The following is a 16,167-nucleotide window of genomic DNA, read 5'->3' as shown; positions in this document are numbered from 1 at the left end:
CCCTTTCTTTTTCTTACTTTTTTCCGAATTCAGATCACTATTTGTGTCATTTATTGTAGCCATCGTGAACGCTTTGTTTACAATGACAATTCCGTGCAGAAACAACATCAGTCAATGATTCATGTGGTTTTAAAATGGAATAGGTTTTTGTATTGAGCTGTAGTTTATTAAAGGAAGTCAAGACTGATATCGATTCTGCTTAGAATGATGCGTTGACATACACTCGCGATCATAAAATCCGGGTCACCTTGAAAATTTCAAGTTTCTTGAATATTTTTGCATCTGGTGCAGTAATAACCTTTTTTTAAGCTAATGTATTTTTTATTTGTCATCAATGTTTCTTTTGAAAGAAAAAAAAAACGGTTTTTTTATTGTTTTTATTGAAAAAGCAGAAAACAAACCAAATTGTTGAAACAGACATACGAAAGAAAAAATGAAAAATACAGAACGTGGTAAAACATCAGTGGAATTTCAATGACTAATATCGTGTATTGCCTCCCCTTGCTCTAATAACCTCTTGCAGACGACGGGGCATATTCTCAATTTTTCTCTGGATGACATGTTGAGGTATGTTATTCCACTCTCTCACTAACAGATCCTTAAGCTCCTGTGCGTTGTTAGGAGGAGGTGTATGGGTTTGAATACGTTTTTTCAAATCGTCCCAGAGATGTTTGATGGGATTCAGGTCCGGAGACCTAGCTGGCCAGGGTAACCTCGTAATTCTAACCACGTTCAAGTATTGCATACTGATCCTGGCAACGTGGGTCGCGCGTTGTCCTTCATAAAAACGGCGTCTTCTCCAAGCCCTGCCATGGTGGGCATAACATGTTCTTCCAGAATCTCCGTAATGTTCCTTCGGGCAGTTAAGGACCCATTTTTGATGAAGGGTAATTCTGTGCGGAAGTCGGAAAATACACCTCCCCAAGCCATGACCGAGCCTTCACCAAATGGCATACTTGGAGCAATACAAGCTTGTGAAAATCATTCACCGGTTCTCCTCCAAACTCTTACACGTCCATTGGATCCAGTTAGACAGAAATGGGATTGATCTGAGAATAACACTTTGCTCCAGTCATTAATTCCCCAATGCGCGTATTGTCGAGCAAAAGCTAGTCGTGCAACTCGATGCGCCCGGCCAAGTGGCGGTCTTGTAGCCATTACCCGCTAACGTTGCAATGTCGTACTTCCTGTAGGCAATTTCGATGCATAACCGCAGTTGAGGTCCGGTTTCGTAAAGCCTGAAACACAAGAAAACGGTCATCTCGTGCCGTGGTCGTTCTTCTTCGTCCAGAGCCAGATCGTCTGGTTAGCAAACTCGTCTCCCGAAAGCGTCGAAGCACTCGTTGAACCGTAGAAAGGCTTACGCCAACAGTTCTTGCGACTTGCCGTTGAGTGTGACCATCTTCCATATGCGCAACAATGCGTGCCGTTTCAACAACAGTCAAGGCATTTTTGGCAAAAAATAAACAACAATAAACACTAATAATGGCACTAATAAACACTAATGGCGGCATGGTTTGTTTGTTGCATTTGAACAGAAAGTCGAAGCACAAATGAGACATTTAAAACAAGCGGCAGTTACAGGTACCGTTCATTTTGAGAAGTGTGCACTTTTCCGCGAAATCGGCACTATTCTAATTCTTTGTTACAAAGGAAACCGCTAAGCTGACAACAATTCTCAGAAACATGCATTAGTTTGTATTTGTGTTATTATTATTTACGATAAAGCTCGTTAAAAATGAAATAACGGCGATTTTCAAGGTGATCCGGATTTTATGATCGCGAGTGTATAAAAAACGGATGTATGAAGAAATGTTAATTTTGCTAAAAATTGAATTATGTTGTTTCTGAAATGACCGATTCAATTACAAAGTTATTCCACCACCAGTTAAAATTAATTAATGTCTTAGTATTGAAAATGTGATACTTTAATTAAAAATGGATACTAGACTAGTTTTTAATAAATAAAATGTTCAAAACTTACTCCTTAAGTTTGAACCACCAGTTCTCCTGGGTCAAATTGATAAACGCTAGATTTTCTGATATAAAGGCCAATGTCCAAAATAACAATAAAACTATTCCATGGCCTCTTGGTTGAAGTGAAGGAAGAATATTATACAACTCCACTTTTAAAACCCACAAAGAAAACGGAAAAGCAAATGTCGTTAATACTAAAGAAACAATCTGTAACAAAAATTTTCTGTTTAAGAAAAGTTTTGTGCCCAAGTCATTAAAGATAGGCATTTAATGAACTTGTAACCATTATAACAGCTAGCAAAAGAAATAGTACAGATATTTTATTTATTTTTTTAGAAATATGTACATAGTGCTAAACAAGTGTAATGCATAATGAAATAAATTTCATGAAATTTATTGCAGAACTTATGAAACTTGTTTCGTTAAAAGAAAGCTCGTCATAACCTAAAAAAAAAACGATATACAAACACGTTTTGAGTTTAACCCATATTTAACCGGTAACTATAATAATGAGAAAAATATTTTCAAAAACGCGTTTTTGCCAATAAGTTAGTATAATTAAAACAATAAAAAAAACTTTGAAATTTTTTATATAGAAAAACGACTAGTGCTGTTATGCACCACTGGTTAATATCATTTAATATTTTTTTCAAATTTTTTGTTTAATTAATTTTATGACGGTTTAAGAAAGTTATTTATTTTTGTTAACTACTTTCCCCTACGGTCTCCGTATTCCATAAAAATGTAATTGTTGTAATAAGAGAGCATGATCTATGCTATCGAAAGCCTTAGATAGGTCTCAAAAAGCACCTAGTGTTTTCATCTTTGCCTCTAGTTTTTTCTAAAATTGTTGATATAAAATCATAGGTAGCTATCTCGACAGATCTCCCTGTGAGAAAACCATGCTGTCAACTACTAAATAAGTTGTTTGTAGTGTTCCTAGTGAAAAGTTTTGTAGTCTAGACTATCTCGCTTTTTCAAATATTTTTGAGAATTATTATGGAAGAAGGCTTACTGATCTATAGTTCTCTATCTCATCACCTTTTTTATGTAGTGACTTGACAATTGCCAATTTTAAACTTTGAAGAAATTTATCTTGCCTGAAAGAAGCATTGACTATAAAAGAAAGAGGAAGAGAAATCTCTGATGAAACAAATTTAATTAAGTTGGTTGATATTTCATAATAACCAGAGCTATACTTGTTTTTTTAAGTAAGTTATTATGTGGCTTATTTCTTTCTCTGAAACGGGAGTTAGGAACATGCAATGAATATTTTTGTTCGATATTAATTTTATATATTAAAATTTTTTACATACTTTATTTTCTTTACAGCTTCCGGCGCTTCATTCACCATAAATTGATTTATTTCGTTAGAAAGCACCTGAAGGTCACCCTCTAAACAGAAATTACCTTGATTTTTGGAGTCACCCTTAATCTCTTTTACCAATTGCCAAGCTATTATAGTTTTATTTATTATTATTGTAGCGAGTAAAGAATTGTATTTGCGTTTTTTTCTCCTGTAGATATCTTTATATTCAACATTATTACTAGACGGTGTAAACAAAACATCAAGGCTACATTTACAATTTTTTATATCATCATTTTTTAAATATTTTTAAATGTTCTGAAGCTATTTTAAAGTAATTACTATTTTAATGGGAATAAGTTTATTGACATTTCAATCTCCACTAATTAAAAAAAAAAAACAAAATTTGTTTAATTTATTCATGTGTGTATTTTGAGAACGATTTCCGAAGTAATAATTGAAACGTCAATAAACTTATTTTAACCTTCAATTGGGGCTTATTCCCATTAAAATAGTAATAATTTTTAAGTACTTTTGTGATTTTTTTTAGTTACTGTATTTATTTATCTCTTTGAGTGGAAAACATTGTATAAAAATATTCTGTATTATATTCATAAAAGCATCCCACTGATTATCTACCTCTAATGTCTCAAAAACAGATACCCAGTCTACATTACCCAACATAAATTTAAAAAAATCTTTATTCTCCTTGTTAAATATTTGTTTTTTTTTTATTATATTTGACTTAAATTTATTTAATTCAAATTTTACCTTTTGAGCAGCATGATCAGATGTATGAGAATTGAATACAACAGAATCAAATATGTCAAGATTTATAAAAATATTATCTATGCAGGATTTTTTATTACCTTGTATGCGTATATAGTTTTTGATGAAAGGTTTAATATGAAAGAGGCGTTAAAACATGTTTAATGTGTTTGGTCACCTCGCATCCTCAAGCAGCATGTCTAAGTTAAAATCACCAGCCAGAAAAAGGATGGAGTCCTTTAAATCACAAAGTATTTGGTATAATTTGTTTATTAAAACTTGTGAGTTTTCTGTTCGTTAGATGGATAGGATTACAATCTTCTTCTTATCAATTCGCACCTATTTCCCGGGCTTTTGCAGTAAACCTGCCTTTGATGTATACCGCACTGCCACCATGCTCCTGTGAACTGCTTCTAGAATATGCAGAGATCAGTTTAGAATTCCTCACATTGTAGACCCTCAATTGCTCTTCTGTTTTTCAGTGCTCAATTAAGCAAAGAGCGCATTCATCATGATCTAGGATAAAAATTTTATTTCAGTGGATTACTAATAATTTCTTTTGGTGTATATCGTAGACTGTCTTGTGCCACTGAGGTGTCTATGTATTTTCTGAAAATGGTTAACAATTACACCGTTCGACCATAATTCTTGCTGCATTAAATGAGGTATTTTTAGTTCCGGAACAGTAATTTTAAATGAACTTTTGTACTTATTTGTCCTGGTTTTCATTTTTTCGCAGATAATGTTTTCATCCAGTTTTCTTTCTTTTAGGTAGTTAAGTATTTCCTGAGCTTCCGTTTTTTGATCGCAACCTGACAGGAAGATCGCCATATGTTTTGTGGCCACACGCAGGATACTTCCAGCATTCTCATTGGTTCCCTGTAGTGGACCTGGTCGGTTAACAGGTGTACAACGAGTTGTTTTGTAAAATCCTCTTTCTTTGGGTTTCCCATTTACCGTTTTCGTCTTCAATCAACTGACGGTTGATATATTTAACAGGCGTCACCGGTGCAATTAAACTACCTGATATTATTGGTTAAGGTGGCATCTCAGAAAAATCCACAGAACAAAGTGGCTGTTCTGTGACTGCGTCAACTGACCTTGTGATCTCTGTCTCTGTCACATCATTTCGTTCCTTTAAAATGGATGGATTGTTGTTATTCCTAGTTTTTGCGGTATTTTTTACCTCCATGGAATTTTTTGGTAACTTTTTCTGGTACAGTAGTTACTGTCGGTTTTCTTTTTTTCACACATCTGTGCGATCCACCGCTCCGTCCGTAGACCGAGATAAGAAAGTTGTGCTTCTAAAAAAATTCAGGGTACGCCTTAAAAATCCGAAAACAATCTATCATTACAAAACCATGCCGTAAAATTCTATACTCCTTTGGTATAATATATGTAATATGACAAATAAGATTAAAAAATCATATATCTTCTTTCTATCACTAACTGTAAATATATTTAAACTAAATACCTAATAAATAATGATAACTCAAGTATAGGATAGAAACGGATTTGTATCTTTCAAAATATTGTGTAAAATCCGTAAAAGTTAATGTTACAATGTTTTATTAATAGACACATTTTAATCTAAACATCATTACTAAAATAAATTAATCATGGCTTTGGATGAACATCGATAAAAAATTGTAAAATAAATAAAAATCTATTGTCAGATAGATATTTCATTAATGAATAATATCAATGAAACTAAAATTCTGACTGTTGAAATATTAAAGCTGCAATTAATTACATTGAAAAACATTGTTAGATTTATAATGGCGATGGCGATGTTATGAAATGCTGCTGATGTTACTAACTGTAAGTTTTTTTTTATTAACTAAATACAGAAAATTATGTCATGTAAGGCTTATAATGTATTTTTATAGAACAGAAAGAGATCCGTGATCTTCGATGGCACGTAAATTTGGTCTTGCATGTGCAATTAGCCTTTGGACTGTTTCTAATTAATCTGTCGTTCTGGCGTAATGGCATGACGCTAGGTCGGGCCAAAATATGATTTCATCATTGGGCTGATGAGTATTTATACATTGAACAAGTTTTGTAAGACACCTGTCAACGTAATTGTAAGAATTGAGAGCTTCACCGCGAACATGCCCAACAAACGGCTGTGAAACACCAGCTTCTGAGATGGCACACCATACCAAAATACACAGATAATAAAGTTTTAAAAAATATGGCTTTAGAAATTTAAATATTCGAAAACTCAGGAGTTATTTCCCGGAGATCAATTTCGTAGAATGGAGTTTTGAGAAGCTGCAATGAATGCATCTCACAAAAATGATGTATTTATAAAAAATATCCTTTTCACCGAAGAATCGTCGTTTTCAGTACGGGGTCATCACAATCCTTCCAGAACACGGTATTGGTCTCGAAAATGAAGTAAGTATTGTACATCGCATCCAACGCCTTCAACAATTTAATGTGTGGACCTGCATTTTAGGTGGTCATGTAATTGGTCCATTTTTCGTTGAGCGATGTTATCTTTTAAAAGATAACATTATTCCAGCTATTCAGAATCTTCCAGATGTACGTTTAGAAGATGTCTGGTATCAACAGGATGGCTGTTCGGTTCATAATCCGCGTATCGTGAGAAATTATTTAAACACAATTTTTCAGGATCACATTATAAGCCGAACAATCCAAATTAAATGATTGCGAGATCTCCCGATTTGGCTCACATGGATTTCTTTTTCTGGGGACATATTAAATTTACGATCTGTGGCAACGATCTCGAGAGATTATATAATCTAGTTGATTTAGAAAATAAAATAAGAAATGCATGTCCTACGATTCTGCCACAACAGCATTTAAACGTAATAGACAAGGTTATTGTCTTGCAAAAGAAGGTGGTATATTTGAACCTTTTATTTAGTTTACTTGTTATTTTGTACAATAGAATGTATTGTTTGTTTTTCAATATCTTTAAATGAATTACTTATTTGTGTATATCTTCTTTAGAATAATACTTTTTCGTTTTTCGGTGGGCATAGTCCACAATAAATTTTTTATTTAAGGTTTTCAACTGCATTGCAAGAACTTTAAATTATTTACGTAGCAGAATTAACTCCCTCGATGCACACGCCATAGAATCTTAATTGATACTAAAAGTTAAAACTAAAACGTCTGCGGCCTTATTGACAGCAGTGGGCTTGAGAAAGCGCAGTTGCCACACTTACCTCAATGTATATTACCTATGTCCAGCTGAAAGATTTACGTACTGTATCACGTTCGATATCAGTAATAAAGTTATCCCAAGATTCTTGGTGAGCTGGTGTTAGCTGTTTATCATAATTTCTCTATTACTTGTATATTTATGTCTTAAGCTCCTCGTGTATTTTTCTATGGAATTCTACATCAACATTTTGTTTCTCTCGTTTATTCCACAATCCTAGGTTTTTGTTGTGTTATTTCTCTTTATCTTTATTGCTTCATTTGCTACATTGTCTTAGATCATGTAAACCATGCTCATGCAAGTCCTGGCAGAACGGCGACATTCTTCCCCACCACTTCATCGCGCGCTGCAAGTTCCTTCAAAATCTTCTAGTTTCACTGGCGAGTGGCGAACCCGTTATAATGAAGAGATACCTTGTGATTGTTGCCAAAACACAACCATTACAAGATAGCACGAGAATATTAATATATTAGCTAAAATTGGTTACAAGAGCAAAAATTATATAAAGAGCAAACTATACTTACCATATATCCATAAATATGTTTATCATCGTAAACAGTTGCATTTAAAATAAATCTAACTATTTCTAACACTGGTATAAACAATATTAAAAAGATTTGTAAATAATATAATCTTCCTCTAGGCAAAAACCTGGTTCCAGATTCAGCACCAAATCGTCTGTAAATATTTAGTTGTATTGTACCAGCTATTAGTATATATATCGCTAATACAGAAGAAGTAACAGTGTTCATGAAACACTGGGGGATTCCATGATTCACCCATACATCCCATACTGAAATATTCGGTGGGCAGTACGATATGTTCAGCATATTATCTAAAACCAACAGAATTATTTACATATTAAATAAAAATAATGGAAAATTAAAGACATGTAACAAATGGCAATAGCTGCTGCGGCTGCAAAAATTTTGTGAAAATGAGTGTACAAAATCTTTTAGTTAGTAAGGAGTAAGTACTCATAAATCCAGATCGTCCTTAAAAACATGTTTTGTTTTATTTCAATCTAATAGTTTAATCAAATAGTAATTTCACTCCGCAAATCGTTCTCAAAGAATATTTAACAATTTTGTTAAAAGGAGTGTATAACCGCCAAAGGTGTTGGGGAGGTTATGTTATTTCATCAAATTAAAAATTTTAAAATTGACACACTTGGCCGCGGTGTTATAGACAACAGCCATGCCTTTACTGAAAAGATCTGAGGGTGGATTTTTGGAACATGGAACAAATTCTGATTATTCCAAGTGTTCTACATTATTAATATGTGCTATAAGCTTTTTTGCGTGAGAGACTCTTCGTGTATTGTGTATGTGTGTTGCATATATGTATTGTGTATGATTGAATGCGATGTGTCTTAGAGTTCTTTAATCCACTATTGTTGGTATATTTTTGTTGTTGACATCTGGTAAAGGAAGGGCTGGTATTGCAGCAGCTCGCTTCAATAGTTTTTCAGCTACTGGATCATTTACTCCATAATAACGGTCTTTGATGTTTTGATCAGCTAATGGATCATCAGCATCTGTGGGCTTTTCATGCCTATAGGGACACTCTTCTTCCCTTCTGCACTCACCTTTTACCCAGAGAGAACACACATGTGGCCTATTTCTCTTATAATATGGGGCTGTCCTGGCCAATCTCATTAGAAGATCATTTGGTTCACTCAGTTTACTACTAATTGAGTCTGGATCTGATCTTGCGAACTCATTCTACCTGTTCTGAATGTAGTATTCCTTATTGACATCACTCTTAGGCAAGTCATCCTTCAATTTTACTGCAGCATCTCTCACTTGAATAGGTAGACCATACTCTAAATCTAATAAACAAGTCTGGCACACATTTTTAAGTTTACTACATGTCTGACATACTTCTGTTTTCTTAAACCGCATTCTCGCACCTGGGCACCAACGAAATACTGTGAATGGACGCGAGCAAATCTTGCATTCCTTTCCAAATTTTTCTTTTGTCATTCTAAATCTTTGAAATATCTTAGTCTAATACCATATTAGATTAAATATTGTTATAAAGTACCTTCATTTTTATTAACTTTCAGTGCTTGATACTAGTAAAGTATAGTAGAATCAGTGAAATAGTGCAGCAGTCATCGATATTTATTGTAAGTTATCGTAATAACATTACCTTCAATTATCTGAGCCAATACTATTGTAATCATGTTACCCAATCCTGGACGAATCATTTTGACTTCTGATAACCCATGCAAACATCAACTTTCGATTCGTCACTGAATATCACCCTGAACCAGTCATTAACGGTCTATGCTTCAACCGCTTCAATTGACAAAAGACCGAAGATTTCATGGACCACTAATGACTGGTTCAGGGTGATATTCAGTGACGAATCGCAAAATTAAGCATTCCATAAAGATTGCCTCAAAAGAACTGTGAAGTTTCCCAAAGAAATTATGATTTGGGACTGCATGTCATCAGCGGGTCTAGGAAGATATGAGGTGGTGAAAGGCACAATTAATGCAGTAAAGTATCTGGGAATTTTGAAAAATAGTCTTGTACCAAGTGCTCAAGATCTCTACCAGGACTTGACTTTTATATTTCAGCAGGACGGTGCCGCATGCCATACAGTTAAAACAACTAAAAAATGGTTTGGAGACAATAACATTAAAGTCCTCTCATGGCTTTCGAACAGTCAAAACCTTAAATTTATTGAGACATTGTGGCATAAGATGAAACACAAATTGCGTAATGATCCCCAGAAAACCATCGGCGATTTGAAGAGTAAATTATGTGAATTATGAGCTAGTTTCCACCCTGACTTGTGTAAATCCTTAGTACGAACAATGCCAGATATGATTGCTGTGGTTGTAAAGGATGCGCATGACGATGCAAACCCACATTAAAATAGTAATTTCTTGAATTGTCCGAACATTTAGTTGTCACGATGTTATGCAACATTTTCGTTTATTTTGCTGCCAACGCTGCAATTGAAAGTTCATGGAGACCCAGCCATTTCAATATTTTGTTATTAATGATAAAGTTTAATGTATTGTTGATCTCGTTCTTTGTTTTAGTGAGCAAAAATGTGAAGATGAACATTTTCAATAAATTTTTGTTTTGTCTGAACATTTAGTTGTTAGGGCTCGTATACTTTATTCAGCGAAATAATAATTATGATCTGAAGGTGTGATCATACAATGTTGGTCTATGACGTCTAAGAAAGCCTATTTAAGTGGTCTTTTTTCACTAGTTCCAGCACAGTATTTTAAACAAAAGTTTTAACAATATAGGGAGGAATAGAGTATATGAGCTAATGAATTTGTTTCTTGAATTATGACTGTTCTAACAGAACATAAAAATCAAAGCGTTTAAAAGGTTCAGATATATTTATGGCAATTTTTTCTATCAAAGTAAAAATAAGGTAATGTTAAGTGTGGGCCACAGAGAGAACATCACGATTGGACAATTGATTTTGGAGAGTGAAAACAATGAAACAATGACCCTTAGTTATAACAGAGTTACGTTGGCAATATAATTTTATTTTTTAAATTATACAGTGTGAGTTTTATGTGCCACATTGGTCGATAAGTCCATTATCGTAGAGTATGGAATGATATTCTCCAGGCTTGGACAATATGCCAAAATATATAGGCTGGTTAATAATTATGTAGTAAAGGGAACATACATTTTTTTAATAGGACACCCTGTATATGTTCTCATATTTATATTCCCCTTATTATCACTGTTCTTACAATATGAAGTTTCATGCTACTATACAGGGTATTTAACGAATTATGACTATTTTTATTTCTAGTTCTATTTCTAGAAATTCTTCAAGGAATTTGACCAAGAAGTTGATATTTAAGTAAACACTAACTAAAACCCATATGACAGAAAATAATTGAGAAGAGTAAGCTTTTTGTTAGAGAGCTAATTGCCAATGCCACTTCACTCTATAACAAAAATATCTCAAAAACAACAAGAAGGATTACTAAATGCTTATCTCTGGCTCACCATAGTACCTAGATGGAATGTTACAAGTTATAGGTATATCTGTTATATGTTAATGAACATATTGAGTGCATCGCAGAGAAATATGAACTAATGTCATTTACAATTATTGTAAAAAATGTGTATGATAGCAACAACAACCAGATAAGAGATGTAAAGCTTATCTTCCAAGACTTTTATATACGAAATTTTGTACACAATTTATTTCTAAATACTTCATTGGTAACAAGGAAATCGTTTTTTTTTCCTATTGATAACTTTTAAATTCGTGTTTGTGTGGCTTTGCAGTCATAGCTATATATTAATTGCAATAAACTAGATGTAATGAAAGATAATGAGAACATTTTTAAAATTTGTATCAGAATTTGTAAACATTAAATTGTGGTTATTATAGGTGTACATAAATATCACACTGCTGCATAGAAAATTTTGTTTTTTAGATAAGGACATGGTCATTTCAATATTGTATGCACATTTAACCTGTAATGTTAATACTGTGATTTAATATATGATCCATGGCCTCGATCTAATAATAGTTTTAATACTATTCTAAAGTAAGATTTTAATAAGGAAACTTACTATCATAATAAACATATAACACAGAAGAAATTTAGTAGTCAATTTGAACACTTACTTGATGGATTTTAGGTAACCTACTAGGCTAAAATAAAATTCAAATGTGTTCTAGAGAGATGAAAATGTACTTATTTAAGAAATTCTTTAGAACTCTCTGACATTACTGTCTCACATTACTGCTTAGTCTTAGTATACATTTAGTGTCTCATAGTATAGATTTAATGTCTCAACATTATTTCAGTATTTTTTTTATAGATTACAGGGGTTAGTTTCAAATTGGACATATTTTTTGCAGTAATAGATTAGATATATTAGCTCTTTTCGCCTTCCTATTTTACATATATTTGAACTTTTATAAGACAGGTAGGTATATTTAGAAACATGAAAAATTAGTTTTCCTTCAAAGTCACAGTTTTTGCTGTTTTAGGCAACTGTTAGATTAATGCAAATATGTTCCAAAATATAATTAAAAATCATCTTGGAAATGGACCAAGAGTGTCATTAAATGTTTTATAAATATATCTTATAACATCGTTGATGTGTGTACAAATATATCTCTAGAATTTACATCTTGATTCTTGATGACTAACAAAATGTTTACAAGTCGTCTTAATACTTAAATAAAATGTTGACGAATGTTAAACCAAGTTAAACTGTTAGAAATATTAGATTACAATTTCCACTTCATTTCTATTGATATTATATAGCAAGGAGTAATTAAATAATCATATTTACTTACTATTGTCAAACTAAATAATAATCTTCATTCATTCGTCATTTATGTATGGAAGTTAACTTTTGGAATCTATTCAAAATTATGTTGTATATTTACATTTATTGTTTAGTCATACTACAATAGGATAAAAAGTGTAGGTTATTCAGGTTATTGTACTATTTAGTGTCAGATTGGTGTTGTTTTTTATTTGCACGAAACAAGTTGTTTTATACGTATATGTATCGGTCTTACTCGACATTTCATAGGCGTACATGACTATATTTCCGTAAAATAATGAATATTAAAAATACAGATTTCAAAAGTGAATGATAATTATTTCAATATAGAGGCTCTAGAAGAAATAAGAACAATTATAAAACTAAAAAACTAAAAAATGGAGATAATGGAATAAATGGTGAACTTATAAAATGTGGAGGAGAAAAGCTACCTAATAGGAGAAATTCATACATTGGTATAAATAATAATAATATATATTTTTTTTATAAATCTAATATTAGAGACGGAAGAAATGGCCCCCAACATGATTGATGCAATGTTGATCATCATCATCATCACCGGCTCGATAACCCTTTTTGAGTCTTGGCCTATTCCAGGATTCTTCTCCATTCTGATCTGTTTCGACCTTTTTCCCAATTTTTTATTTTTAAGGTTGTTATGTAATTTTCTATTTTTCGGTTTTCCCTTTGTTCTTTTTCTTGCTGGCACTTGTTTGCTTGTTTTGTTTGGTATTTCGCCTTCTTTCATTCTTTACACACGTCCCATCCATGTATTTCTATTTTAATGAATGTTACGATATCCGGGTCCTGGTATATTTTGTATAGGGGAAGGTAGTAGGGGAGAGGGGGGTTAGTGTGGACATGGGGTTAGTGTGGACATAGTTAATTATTTAAAAACTCGCATTTAAATCTGCCGCCCAGTCTGTTCAGGAAGTGACTATTAACGCCACCGAACACCACGTAAAAGTTGGTTGAAATATTTTCTATAATATGGCCGCCAGTGACAGAAAGTGATTTTGTGTGTTGTATCCATTTATTTCACACGGTAAGTAAAATTATACTAAAATTGAAGTTATTGAACTAATTGTATACCTAAGTTAGTGTATGGCTTCTGAAATATTTAATTACTAAATTTGATATGGAATGAGATAAAATTATCATTTTTCGAAACGTCATTCCATTGTTACTGTCAAACATGGCGTTCGGGGTTAGTGTGGACAAATCATCAGCTGTCCACACTAACCCCACAAATGATTATATTTCCAAAAATCATGTGATAAAAATCGCTTTTTTGTTTCAGATGAGGACTTACAGTAGAAAAACGGCGAGAGCTGATATTGATGAAAAAGTTGTAGAGCGTGCAATAAAGGATATCCTAAGAAAAAAAGGAAGCTTGAGAAATATTGCAGAGAAATATGAATTGAAAAAAAGTATGCTTCACAAAAGAGTCATTTTGGCCAAGAGGAACCTTCAAGATGCTAATATACCCTCTGGTGATGATTCAGGTAACGAAGATGAGTTAGAAATTGTTAGCTTGAATGTTTCTGGCGTCAATAAATTTCGAGGTCGCCAAATATTTTCTGATGAACAAGAACAACACATTGTCAATTATCTTAAGAAGGCGTCTCGATTACATTATGGCTTGACTTACAAGCAGGCTTGTACCCTAGCTTTTGAGTATGGTAGTGCTCTACAAATAGAAATTCCTTCGAATTGGACTAAAAATAAGATAGCAGGAAAGGACTGGATATATTCATTTATGAAACGACATGGAGATTTATCTCTTAGAAAACCTGAAAATACAAGCATAGCACGAGATGCAGCCTTTAACAAATCCAACGTGGATTTATTTTTTGATAATTACATTGGAGTTTTAGATAAATTTAAAGGAAGGCCAGAAAGGATAATAAATTTAGATGAGACAGGTATACCCACGGTCTTACCACCACCCAAACGTATAGCTGAAAAGGGAAAAAAAAAACAAATAGGTGCTGTGGCCTCTCAAGAACGCGGTGAAAATGTTACAATGTGCGGAATTATAACAGCCACTGGACAAGCAATACCTCCAGTTTTCATATTCCCCAGGAAGAATATGAAAGACCGGTTCTTAGATGGTGCACCAATAGGGAGCATTGGTCTGGCTCATCAGTCTGGCTATATGACTGCGGAATTATTTTTAGAAGTACTAAAGCACATAAAAATGCACTTAAGTGCTTCTAAAGAAAACCCTCTACTGATATTAATGGATAATCATTCAAGTCATATAAGTTTGGAAGCTATAAACTTAGCTAGAGAATCTGGAATTACTCTTTTATCGTTTCCGCCACATTGTAGCCACAAACTACAGCCGCTAGATGTTGCAGTATATGGTTCTTATAAAGCTGCATTACGGGTTGCAATGGGAGACTGGCTTCAAAATCATCCAGGCAGACCTATACAAATATATGATGTTGCTCAACTGTGTGGTATTGCTTTTCCTGTGGCATTTACAATGAAGAATATAACATCTGGATTCAGATCTGCTGATTTATGGCCAATAAATCGTCTTGTATTCACCGATGAGGATTATGAAGCTGCCGAAACAACAGATAGGAATCAAGAACCACCAACAGCAATGAACCCAAGAAATCCTGAAGATCCTGAGCGAATATTAGAAGTTGCTTCAATCTCCACAAGACTGCTACCTGTAGCTCCCATTACGCTTTCACCATCAGTAGCAACTACATCAACAGCTGTAATTACTCCTGAGAGCTGCCGCCCTTTTCTAAAAGCAGATCGCTCATCAAACTCCAAAGCAAGAAAAAATAAAAAGTCGACTATTTACACGAGCACACCAGTGAAAGATCAGTTGGAAGCTGAAAAAGAGGCTAAAGATTTGAAGGAAAGACGTGCGCAAGAAAGAGCTGAAATGCGAGAAAAGAATAGAGTGAAGAAATCTCTTTCCTATGAACCAAAAAGGAGTAGGAAAGAATCTTCCTCTTCCAATTCTTCTACAGAAGTAATACTTGAATCAGAGGATGAAGGCTGGATGGAAGATGATGGTCAGGACAATGATATTTTTGTGGACAAACAAATGGAGAAAAATGATTTCGTACTTGTAAAATTTATGGGTAAAAAATCGGTAACACACTATGTTGGCCAAATCGTAGATATTCGAGATGTGGAGGTACAAATTAATTTTTTAAGGAAAAAAGTGAATAATTTCGTATTTCCCGAAGTTGAAGATGTCTCAGTTGTCGACAAGAACGATATTGTCGGAATTTTGGAGCACCCAGTAGACACTGGCACGAAAAGGCAAGGAAGATTATTTTCATTTAATATTAATTTCAGTTCTTATAATGTATCGTAGTTTCTTTTTGTTAACATAAAGTTTTCAGTATTCCTGTATATGTTTTACTATGCGTCCACTATAACCCCATACTCTGTCCACTTTAACCCCACCACGGGGTCATTGTGGACAAATTATTGATTCCGATTTGAATCAAAATATTTGTTCTATTAAGAAAGATACAAATAAAATATTCACATCGAAAGTTGAGTTGATGTTTACAGTAAATATGTGAGGTAAGTTCAGCAATAAGAATCTTATACATATTTTTTAATTTGCTAATAAGTAA

General features: G+C 33.4%; 2 protein-coding genes across 2 annotated transcripts in view; both read right to left on the bottom strand.

Annotated features, from left to right (window-relative positions):
* Positions 1 to 12,721, bottom strand: part of Hmt-1 (ABC transporter ATP-binding protein/permease Hmt-1) — a 70,117-nt gene extending 57,396 nt beyond the window's left edge. The window contains exons 1-3 of the mRNA XM_072537003.1: positions 12,558 to 12,721; positions 7,772 to 8,082; positions 1,985 to 2,184 (exon numbers count right to left, since the gene is read on the bottom strand). Of these exons, the coding sequence (XP_072393104.1) occupies positions 1,985 to 2,184; positions 7,772 to 8,077 (506 nt within the window). The 5' untranslated portion in view covers positions 8,078 to 8,082; positions 12,558 to 12,721. The remainder of the gene's footprint in view (positions 1 to 1,984; positions 2,185 to 7,771; positions 8,083 to 12,557) is intronic.
* LOC140446321 (pre-mRNA-splicing factor RBM22-like) lies at positions 8,630 to 9,232 on the bottom strand. Its single transcript, XM_072538862.1, is given in 1 exon segment — positions 8,630 to 9,232. A coding segment is annotated over 1 exon segment (603 nt).
* Positions 12,722 to 16,167: the final 3,446 nt, after the last annotated feature.

The sequence above is a fragment of the Diabrotica undecimpunctata genome, chromosome 7 (assembly GCF_040954645.1).
Source record: "Diabrotica undecimpunctata isolate CICGRU chromosome 7, icDiaUnde3, whole genome shotgun sequence".
Lineage (NCBI taxonomy): Eukaryota > Metazoa > Arthropoda > Insecta > Coleoptera > Chrysomelidae > Diabrotica > Diabrotica undecimpunctata.
This window is presented reverse-complemented; position numbering and strand designations above follow the sequence as displayed.